A 12,149-nucleotide genomic window follows, 5' to 3' on the forward strand; every position below is an offset into this window, starting at 1 on the left:
AAGGGGTTCTCAGACCACTTAACAATTAGCCCAGCTCAATTCTGAAAATTCACCATTGTATGTTCATAAAAAAAAAATGCCAATGCGGCACTGCTGGAATCGGTAGCCTGGATTTGATCATCATCTATTGAATAGTGGAACTATTCCACAAAATATGACTGAACAACTTTACCACACACCAACAAGTTTACCTCATAACGAAGACTCACTATTAACATCTACAATGGTAGTTTTTTTCCCAGGAGAAATGTAGAATTTAGTTTATGATTATGGGTGCTTATTGACTATCCCAGACACTAAAACACTTTGATTTATGTAAATTGAACCAATAATTATAGAGAAAACAACAAATAAGTACACTGTTTGGAAAACTGTGTTAGCTCTCAATGTTCCAACCACCTATTCATGATGTTCCGAACAGCACCTGAAGCACAACTACTAGAATTTTGCACAGACTTATTTTGGCTGAGCCAGACAAGCCTGCCTGGTTTGTAGTCTCTCGCTAGCAACTGCTTTTCCACTACACTTATACAGGAGAGCACCATTACCTTGTCACGGTATGCTGAAACGGATTGCGTACATGACTCGTAGCAAGTTTTCATGAAAACAAAGGAATTAGACTTTACACACACAAAAACCAAAGCTGATCTGGAAGTAATTTCTTATTTATTCGTTAAGAAAATGTTGGTACTTTCCAAGAAGAGGTGGAAAGGTGAAAAAACAGCAGTGAATGGTATGCTACAGAAAATGTGTCATGGACATGCCAATGTTAGTATCTACTGTATGCTGTGTGTTTTTATATATACTGTTTTATTACTTGTACCAGCCTAGTACTAACCTCCTGCTAAATGTGTGTCCTCAAATCAATGCTAAATGTGTGTCCTCAAATCAATTTGGTAGTTCCATAGTGAACTGAAATATGTATTGAAATAAAATATGCCAGGATGCCTTCAATTTGGTACATTCAATTTGGTTTGGTATTCTAATTTTCAAATGCTACATAAAAGCATTTCTATCTCAGCTGTGTTGATTTATAATTATGAACTTTTAATTCTTGACAAATAACTGCTCAATTACAATGAGTAGTACTTCTCTCACCGAAGTAGGTTATTATTCCACGGAGATGCAGGGATTTCACGGGATCATTATGTTAAAGAATACAATTGCATCCATGATATTGTTACTTCCAATACACTACTTTAAATGCTCTCGCTCAAAAATGAAAGTGAAATTGTTGACAAATATATCCTGGCAATTTCTGCTGCTGACAGTAAGATTGAAAATACACCTTGAAAGGAAGAAAAGTATTTATAACCTTAGCCTGAGGTGAGACATTTTTCACAGTGAGATTGAATGGCAGATTTTCCTGTTCTCAAAGGCAATTCTGACAACTCATCATTAACATCTTACACTGGGCACATCAGTTAAAATCACTGTTTTATCACCGTTTGCACTTAATAACAAGCATGTCAGACACAAAAATGTCAATTCAAAACTGACGTGTACTTCAAGAGACATTGGGTGAAAACACAAGTGCTTATAATGTTGAGTGTCATTGGGTATTTGGTAGAATTGTTATGATGTTTAAGAAATGTAACATCGGCACAGAAGACTGTAATCATTGTGACAAAATTGTCTCACGTATAAAGGAACAAGGATCCAATTTCATGACAAGTCTTCACTTTAACTAGGGTCCTTTCCTGGTGCCTGCTGAAGGTAGCAACAGGAGCCTCTGGCTAACAGCGAAAAACCTCTTCCCCAGAGGCCGCAAATAACGACAAATCTCCGGCCTTGTAAAGTGACCCAAGGCGAGCTGGAGGAACCCAGGGCTCGTATTTGACCCATGTATCTGACAGGCTGCCAGAGACCTCGCGTAACCCAGACCATATAGGCTTGCCGAATGTGTTGTCATAGAGATGGCAGCCAGGGAGTGGGAGCTATAGTGTTACGCGGCGCCCGTGTTCCCCGTAACTGAAGACAACAGGTGCCGAGAGGACTCGGGGAAAGTGCGCGCTAGCGCGGCTGCGAACAAGAGGGCTTTGAATTTAAAAGAGAGGTGGGTGTCGAAGCTTCAGCACTCTGTCGCACGGCACTTCAGAGGAGAAGTGCCATTCAGAAGAGAGAGAAGAAGCAGGGGCTTTAGCAGACATTAAAAGACCGTTGTGCGTGGGTTCTTTTTTCTGTTTTCTTTTTCCCCCCTTCGGCTCAGGGGGCGAATTCAAACCCTTCTTCACTCAGAAAGAGGATAAAACACAAAACAACAACAAATCTGGCACATAAACAGTTGGAAATATATTTTGACTGATTTCACAACTGGGGAAATATCTAGTTTGTGGCCTCAGTAAATTAGATATTTTTTTCTATGCTAATGGGGCCAGTAAATGTAAACTATTTGTTGCAGATGTCAGTGGAGGTGATTTACTGCTTGCTATTAAATATAATTGTATAATTAGAAACTATGTGACCATGTGACCCCCAGCTTTTGTTCTTACCATGGCCAGCTATTATTGAATTATCCTAAAGACACATTGTCACAAACCCTTGACAATGACAGTCAGCCTTATTACGCAGATAATAATCTTGCTCTTTTCTTGGAATTTATGTTCAGGAAGTGAAAAATACACTCAAACAGTCTGGCTATTCATTTGTTTATTTATTTAGTGTGTGTGTGTGTGTGTGGACTCCATCATTGGTAGAGATTTAATGTGCTTGTTGTAAATTCATATCTTGGGTGAATTAGTCAAAATACTTGTGTGATGCCTACACTATGGTACATTGGTATCCCAATGTATTTTCTAGTGAATTTAATGTACACAAAACCATCGACCTGCAAAATAAAACGCCTGTCAGTGTTTATTAACTAACTGGGGCACCTGCATTTGGGGCACGCAGAATGCGTTCAAAGCGGCAGCCGCTGATTTTTGCGGGTTCCCCTTCATGCATATCTCATTTTTCCAGTTCAATGTGAGAGTGTACTGTAAAATGTGTATGAAATTATATGATTCATAAAGGTTGACAGCAATTGCTACAGCACTGTAATTTGTTGCTAGCTCCTGCGAAAAGTAGGTGTTACTATTAGTTTAGCATGAGAGGACTGTCATGGCTGGTGTAACTTCAGAGGAAGATATCTTCGGCATCATGGATTAATATAGGGAGTGAAAAGTATTTTCTGCTCAAGAAAATCCCTCTTCTAGATGTCACAGAAATTGATCAAAACCTATGGGCTCTGAAGTCATGCAATGCTTGATATCGGATTAGATGAAAGATAAATGCAGTCACATGCTTCATATACAGCTAGGTGGTTTATCTCTCTCCACACTAGAGATGAAATCTCAGGCTCAGTTTTTGAGTGATGCCCTCTTTCAAATGAATAGGTTACTGTTTCTGGGTTTGTTGGTTTTGTCACTGTATGTACAAAATTTGCTTATCATAACGGTAGCTATATCTAACCAAAATTATGCCTGTATTTATTTACATAATCAGTTTAGTAAATGTTCCAATACATTCTGTGTTTTTCAATGCACTGCTGTAATTCAGTCATTTTAGTATTGTGCCTTTGTGGTTTGTTTGTGAAAGCTCAACCCCACTGCCTTAATTTCATTGCTTTCTTCTCCTGTGACCAATGGCAACGAGACAGACCATTGCATGTTCTCAGGACCTGTGAAATGGCAAACACACCTTTTCATGGCACCCCATATGGTTTATTGATTTTGTTCAGTTTGAGAGGAGAGATTGTGTTTTTCTTGGCGCTCATGAATATAATTCATACGTCATACTACCCTGGGTGTGAATGGACATGCTACTTGAGCCTGAGTTGGCTCCCCTGCTGCAAAATCTTGAAAATTGAGCTGGTCAAAGTGGTCATAGGCTGGTTTAACTGGGTATAAGCTGGTCGACCAGAGACATCTAGCTTCAGCTGGTCAAGTCATGTCAAGCCGGGGGCTGGTCCGAACTGGTCAGCCAGCTAAACCATGTTGAGCTGGGAGCTGGTCAGAACTGGACAACCAGCTACCAGCCGTTGCAAAACCTAGCTTGAGTTGTTTTTTTTCAGCAGGGTCTTCTCTCATTTGGTTTACTTGTTAGTTGGTGCGTACCCTAAATGACCAAAACAATGAAATCATTTGTACTCTTTGCCAGTAATGATCAGTATCAGAAGACCCTGTTACTGTATGTACTGTCTTTCAACTTTCAAAATGATCACCAAGGATATTTCTGGGTTTTCTTTGGCTTAACTACTTACTTTGACTAGGCCATACTTAGGTTGCCATTGCCTCGTTATAGTGTAAAAGTCTGAGTGTATGATTTAATATACGGCAGCTCAGGCATTTGTTCAGACGGGGATTACAGTAGAAACAGCATGGCACATGATGACTTAGTTTAGGTGATGAAGAGGCCCACCTGTCACGATATTCAGCTTTATGTATTTGAAAAGACTGAACCATACTTAAACCTTCAGGCTTAGCACACAAGTTGTCAATTATCTAACTCTCAAACGTGCATCGCCATAGACGCAAATCCACTCATCCACCCGAAGCAATTCACAACAATAGCACCTTTATCACCTTTAGCGGTTTACTATGGGAACAGTCCCTGTTATTAAGTCCCAGAACGCCACACCTGCTCTGCGTTTTTTTTTTTTTTTTTTTTTTTTACATTTACAAGCCGCAGAAGTGTTTCCGCGAGGCGGAACGGAACAGGTGCTGCGCAGAAGGGCGGGGTGAGCCCGGCCACGTGTGCGGCCCTCTCACCCCGATGCGGGGGCCAGCCGTGCTTCCACGTCTTCGCTCTCACCCCAGGGACACACTGCCCTGGACGAATCCAGACTGGCGAAAAGTTGCACGTTCTCGCAGCCCGCGAGGGGAACGAGACGTCCTGAAAGGTCACGTCCCCGAACGGCGGCGAGCGAGAGGTGACCCGTGATTGATTAGCGCTCTGGCTGTGGAAAAATTGCACAAATGACATTTGTGATGGCGCTCTTAAGAAGGGTTTGGCTACAGACGGAGTGGGTGGTGCCGCTCTCTGGCCTCTGTCCAGAAAGCCCTTCTTGGGCGAGACCCATTCCTCTCTTGGCAGAGAGAGGCCAGATATCAACTAACAGGTTCACAAAATGTTCCTTATCTTGACCTGGCACTGTAAAGAGCTTCTAAGAAAGATTAGAATCACAATTTCTTTTGGAGTGGATTTTTGAGCTTTGGAAATGGGCACGTTCAAGTGGTTTTTGGGTGGGACAGACAGGAGAGTGTACATGGTAGAATAAATCTCACCAAATTCTGATCTTCAGTGATTGAAGCATTGCTGGGAAAATGTTTTCTTCAGTGGCTTTTTGCAATGATGTTACTTCCCGGTTGGCCAAGGACCAAGCCATTTAACCTACAGTGGATTGATTCTTCCTGTGAATTCTGAGATTAACAGGCCATCGCAAAATCTCCCTCAACATTTTTGAACCATTTCAGCTCCTTACACAGTACTATACACTGAGTGAGCACTTTATTAGGTATTTATTAGACTGCTGCTGTAGCTACTTAGAGGTTTGACACGGTGTCTGTTCGGCGATGCTCTTCTGCATACCAATGCATGGTTATTTGCGTTACTGTCACCTTCCTGTCAGCCTCGACCAGTTTGGCCCTTCTCCCCTGACCTCTCTCATTAACAACACATTTTTGCCCGCAGAAGTTTTCACTGTATGTTTTATTTCCCCCACACCATTCTCAGCCCTCTAGATATTGTTGTGCGTGAAAATCACAGGAGATCAGCAGTTTCTGAGATACTCAAACCACCCTGCCTGGCACTAAGAATCATTCCACAGTCAAAGTCTCTTAGATCACATCTCTTTCCCATTTTGACATTTGGTCTGAACAACAGCTGAACCTCTTGACCATGCCTGCAGGCTTTTATGCGTTTATTTGGTGGTACATGATTGGCTGATTAAATATTTGCATCAACAAGCTGGTGTACAGGTCTACCTAATAAAGTGCTCACTGAGTGTATATGGATTACTTTAAGCCTTGCACAACGTCTTACTCTGGGAAAATTAATATGGAGAGTATATTTGGAATAGCAGCAGACTCGTTATTTGCTGTTGCTAATTAAGCTGTAGAGTAGGCATCCATGTCCGGGTGCATATTATTCTGGGTGTCTGGGTTGAGCATACTGATCCAGTTTCATTTTAGTGTAATCCTCATCGCTTTTGATGGCAGATTTACACTTTTGGATACTGTTTCAGTGACAGTAATTGACTCTGGAAACTTGCTGCAGTACACATACAGTAGGTGAAGCAGTTTAATTGCTGATAAAATTGGTAGTATGACAATGAACATTTATATTATCAGAGTATAAATATAGATGGGCTTCCAGCTGTACAGCAATGTTGATTATACTAACTGCATTGGTAGTTAATTAAATATGATTTTATTTAACCTTACACGGATTATGAAATAAAACCCAGCGACTCTCTTCAGCTTACCTGTGCAGTGTGGTTGTGAGATTTATTATTTTGATAGCCTTTCTCAGTGACTGGTCATAGGTACAAACCATTAGCTGGATACCAAAATTATTGTATGTATAAGCAACACAACCATTATTAGTTTTTTTATATTGTATTTTACCAGGTGGGTCAACTGAGATCTCTGTTCTCGTTCATATTCTTCATGCTGATTTGGAACAAAAATGATTAGTTCTTCTGTCTAATTATATAGTTTGGTACACAGCAGCAGATCTGGGTAGTTCAGAATGCGCTCATCAGGGGGAATTTCAGTATTCCCTTCTGTCATTTAGTCAAATTCAGTTTATTCCATATGCCATCTCCAAGCTACGCAAACAATAACTGACTGAACTGTGAAAGAAATAGGCTTCCTTGCTAACCCGTGCCTTACAAGACAACGTATTATATAAATTGTGTGATTTATTGTTTGCATGTGTTTTTTACTTTTACGGAGTAAATTTATTATTGTACGTTCCTTCATATAAATGTCTGGTTGTAAATGTTGAATGTCTCTGTGCATGTTGTTAAACAGAACTGTCTCTTGATTCAATACAATATATTTATTTAATCTCATGAGTGCCCAAAGCTATGTTCCATAAAAAAAAAATTACTGAAATAAAAAAAATAAAAAATAAAAATCCACCTCATTTGACCCATAATTGGGCCAGCACAACTTGACTTGTGATTCTCATTTGGAGTTCCCATACCTAACTTTCATGACTAATGGTGACTAATGAGTGGCCTCTACTCAGGGTTTGTTCATAAAAGCTTGATTATAAGGCTTTATTGAGCTGGAAATAATGATCCAAATATTACATTTCTTCAATGTACAACAACATTCGCTCAACAAGGAAAATGGAGGAATGTCAAAAGATGTAAAATCACGGTAATACAAGGATTGTACTTGTGGACTACACTGCGCCGGCATTAGTGGAATCAATAATGTAGTCTTATAATGAGTATGAGGCTTATAATGTGGTCAATGGAGGGACTGAAGGCAGGTCATGGTCACCCTGTGTTGTCTCACAAACATGTTTGCATTAGTACACATTGGTACACCATCTACACTGACAATCAAATAAGAAGTATTTTCTCATAAGTTATTAAGAAAGTCGGCCAAAAGCCCCAGCTCGTGGTTCAAGTGTAATGCCAGGGTCTGAGTAGTACAGTACCATACCCAGGTTTATGTCAGAGAGCATGTTTAACAACATACATTCTGGCACCTTGCTCTGAGTCTCGGTGTTGTTTTGTCATTTTCATTGTTTTTTAATGTCTGCCTTACTCCTAGGTTCCACTCGGGTACACTATGTAGTTCAATGGTTCTTTGTTGGGCGTTTAACACCCACGATAGAGGGTTCCTCTATGGACACAAGCCAAAAAACCTATTTTTTTTCCAGGGAGCGAATTCAAGATTTATAATTGAGAGCCATTGTGGATTTTTCTTAAATAAATTTTAAAAAAGGTTTCACACGCACTTTCTTGTCTGTTCTAGACACATATTGAAATATTATATTTCTACTGCCTTGAAAAAAAGACAAACATATCATAACAATAGCAGGTGTCATGACAAAGCTTAATTTAGATTTAGATTCAGATTCTTCACCCTGTTATTATCAATATACTGTAATTTCTCTTTTCTACGAAAGAAGGCTAAAGCGATTCCCTAGACCGTCCGTAGGCATATTACAATAAAGCCACAGAGATAATGGTGCACCTCAGTTTATGAAAGGGTTGCATTCCCAGAAAAAGAAAATGTCAACAATCATTTTCCTGTCCTTGTGTGGGGAAAAAAACCCAACATAACTCACACTTTTCTGCCAGAAATTGCAGTGAAACAATGTGAACCGATTTTTTACGTATTAAAATATAGCTTCCTTTTCAGGTGCTCACTCTATACAAGGGGAAGGTCTGCATGCTTTGGTGACTGGGTTAGTCTAAGACAGTGCTACTCAACTCATCCTACGGGGCACTGTGTCTGCAGGCGTTAGCTTCAAGCGTGTGCTACACCACCTGATTTCACTACATAGCTTATTATCTGAACCAAGCAGGTAAAGTAATTAATTAAATCAGGTGGTGTAGCGGTGGTGTAGCGGGGCAAATACCTGCAGAGACTGAGGCCCGCAGGATGAGGAGTCGAGTAGCGCTGGTGATTAGGACGAAAAAGACAGGATGATGTTCTGGGTTTTTATGGCTTACAGTGGTTTCTTATGAAGTGTACCTGGTGATGGAATGAGAATACTTGGCTTTTCTACTACTTGGTTAATTATCCTTTTTTTCTGCATCTTTGTCCAGAACCACGTCGACCGGTGACAGCGTGAAAATGGAGCAAGTGACCGCCAGGATGGAGACCACCTCGCCCTTCGCCACCCCCAGCATTTCCGTATCCCAACAGCAAAAGCCCCTGAAGTTCGCACCGGTAGTCGCGCCCAAGCCCAAGTTTGACCCCTACAGGCAGCTGGGAGATCTGACCCAGGCAGAGGCTGGAGGTAAGGTCACAGTCCACCTTTCGGAGGTGCGATCCGCTTCTGTTGTACCCCAGCATTACCCAAAGCCTTTTCTCAAGCCGACTGCACAGGATAAAAGAGACACCCCCGCCAAAAAAAACATTAAAAAATCAATGCATCTCAAATTTGACAGATATAATTCCCAGAAGTGAGGCAGTGAAATTTCCAGCGAACCGTTGTGGGGAACTGAAACAAGGCAGCGGAAACTTGACCCGAAACTTCGGTAGCAGACCTTATTGCAATGGGTTTATCATTTGAGAACACGATTATGTGGTTCGGCTCATGTGGGTAGTCTCTCGTTTTATTTGAAGTTGATGACAGTGGGGCCAGCTGGGGCCTCCTCTGATACTGAGTCAGTGCTGGCCTGCGTTAGCGGAGGCTGGTTTGCGTATTGGGGGAAGCCATTTTCCAGCAGACCAGAGCTGAGGTTGTACATTGTCACAGGCTCCCGCTCTCACTGACTGCAGGTGCTCGAGGTGGCTGTCCTGTGCTCAGCTTCAGGATGTGAAAGCATGGAAGTGTGTGTGTGTGTGTGTGTGTGTGTGTGTGTGTGTTCCCGTGTGCTTCTGTGCATGTGTATGTTTGTGTGGTCATGTTTGTGTGTGTGTGTGTGTGTGTGTGTGTGTGTGCTCCTGCTTTCATGCATACAGAAGGGTGCATACAGTATTTGTAAATAATGTAACACATAATCTGCAGTTGCACCCAATGCAATACCAATTATACTGTCTTATACTGTCTGTCTATGGTCAAATATCATGTAAGAAAGAATGTACAAGTGTCAAGTGACAAATGGGTCAAGAATGTTTTGTGTCTCAAATCACAAACAAACAACTGCAGTTTGTTTATTAGAACTTGGGCAGGTCCCTCTTGAAAAATATATAATTTCAGATGAGGTTTTCCTACTCACTGGATTAATAAAGGACAAATAAATTAACACATTTCATAAAATAAAATCTTTATGACTGTCACTTGACAAAATGCCAGACCTTGGCCTTTATTTCTCTTTGATTTTGCTAAGCTTAGAACTTCAAATCAGTGTCAGAATCAAGAGAAAACACGCACACACGCACACACACACACACACACACACACACACACACACACATGTATTTACTATTAATGAATTATGTAACCATTGACCACCTTAAACCTTTAGGGGTAAATGATGAACAAACATGTTGTATACTGCACGTAGAGTATAGTAATTTATCAGAGATTAGGTTTACTGTAAACCCATTTTTATCTCCAGCTAAATCCATTTAGAGCTGCTTAAATGCAATACCGTGGACTGATGGAAAATGCCCTTTCTAAACCATCAATAAAGTGTGTCTTGTCCATTCAGTTGTTCATTGGCCCAGGATTGCAGTACAGAAAAACACAACCCATGCTTTTAGTTTTACTTTTAGTTAGCTAGTAAGAGTACTATTCGGAATTTGTTTCAGCAATGCAGTCTAATTTTTTCCCTCTAATTGGTTGATAGCAGCTCTATTAGATATTGGTTTCTATAGTTACAGCATGCGCTTTCTTTCAAGCCTGAAAAGCTTTCTGATTAGGCATGTAACTTAAACTTTATCTTTGCTTTAAAAATGGTATTAATTAAATCACTCTATTTTGGTGCATTTCATAGTTAAAAGATAAATTGTACTCCAAAGCTTTTTTTGTGCCTGTAGCCCTCAGTTCTCTTTGATGGTGTGAGATGGGGAAAAAATCTGAATCTTTTTCACAATGTAAAATAATGAAAAGAGTAGATTAAGCAAAGACCTTAAAAAGAGTAGATTAAGGCAAAAAGAGAAACAACATGTACTTTACTGCTTCAGATAGAGGGATACTAACATGGTGCAGATGCAATTATGTTGTAGTTGCCAAAACCTCTTCGGAGCAAGAGGATTTATACACAAAAACAAAGAGCAAAGTAGCAATTAGCACTGCAAGTGAGTGGTATCGTTCAGAGCCATGCAGTAAGTGGCAACATGTGTCATCACAGTAAACCGGCCACGCCAATACCATATCATTTAGAAGCAAATTATGTGCGTCAGCTTTCATTTTTAGCTGTAATGCTCTACATTGTATCATTTTAGTACAGAGAAGTCGGGTGGAATACATGCTTTTTAGACTCATAATAACTGACAACATTCTGTGATGAATGTATTATAGAAATGAGCCATTTTAGGCCAAAGATGCTCTGGAAGACAGATGGAATTAGTGCTGTTACAAAAAGAGGCCTGGTATGAAATTTACTTCTTTTTTTTTATCAGTACACTGTGAAAAATCTGTCTTAACAAATGTTTTAGTCTCTCCATGTGATTAAAAATCTTATTTATTTCTCTCAGGTGAAAAATATAGTATAAAGTAAAATATAAAATATAGTTTTAAGTTGCTGTTTGTGTCACAATGAACTTTTCTCACCCCATTGCCAAATCTTGAAATTAGTAAAACTGTCTCACCTCATTGGAATGTTTTTTAACAAAAGGTAATAGACATTAATCTAAATATAAGATTAAAATATTTGTTGAGACTGACTTATTTTTAGTTTTTTTTGCAGTGTATAGGCTGTGCTACAATTATTGTTTACATTCTGTCAAAAAAAGTCAATTTTAGCTTGGAATCATTAGTCATGTAAATACTAAGGTGTGACTCAACGGATAGCAGTTAGTCAGAAAAGATTGCTTTGAGTAGTGCCACAAGAAAGGGGACAAATAATGCTGTATGCTTTGTTTGCTGTGGTGGTTCTGAAGGAAGACCGTTGTGCTCTGGTTTGGCAAGTTGAACAGCACTGGAGTACATTGCAGCATGTACCACTGATGTAGTGGAGAGGGTGCCGTCTTTAGCTCCTGCCAGGGCTATCTCGATTAAAAAGAGAACAAAAAGCTGAGTTATACAATTCTACTGAAACTGATGTAGGTCAGGGTCTGGCAAGGAGACGGATTAAATGTGTATAACCTGAGAAAAGCCTTTCATGCGTCATAGCTGTAAGTAACGCCATGTACTGTAGACTGCCTACCGGTGTGATTCGTTACATGATTCATTTTTTCTTTCTATCTAGTCCTAATGGGCCGTTGCTGACATGGAATAACCGTACCGTGTTAAGTAAGCTTTCATTTTTTTCAAGAAGGGCAGCGACATTGAGGTGAACCCTGGGGGCTTTGGAGTGTTTAGGGTCAGAA

At 40.2% G+C, this 12,149-nt stretch overlaps 1 protein-coding gene across 7 annotated transcripts in view; it reads left to right on the forward strand.

Moving 5' to 3' along the window:
* The window catches only part of lpp (LIM domain containing preferred translocation partner in lipoma), a 273,606-nt gene that overhangs the window by 121,671 nt on the left and 139,786 nt on the right, over positions 1-12,149 (forward strand). For 6 of the 7 annotated variants that reach the window (XM_061240899.1, XM_061240898.1, XM_061240902.1 and 3 more), the window contains one exon: positions 8,774-8,967. In XM_061240899.1, the coding sequence (XP_061096883.1) occupies positions 8,774-8,967 (194 nt within the window). Of the gene's footprint in view, positions 1-8,773; positions 8,968-12,149 lie in introns of those variants that run through there. The other variant, XM_061240905.1, reaches the window with a different exon arrangement.

This window comes from Conger conger, chromosome 4 (assembly GCF_963514075.1).
Source record: "Conger conger chromosome 4, fConCon1.1, whole genome shotgun sequence".
In the NCBI taxonomy this organism is placed as follows: domain Eukaryota; kingdom Metazoa; phylum Chordata; class Actinopteri; order Anguilliformes; family Congridae; genus Conger; species Conger conger.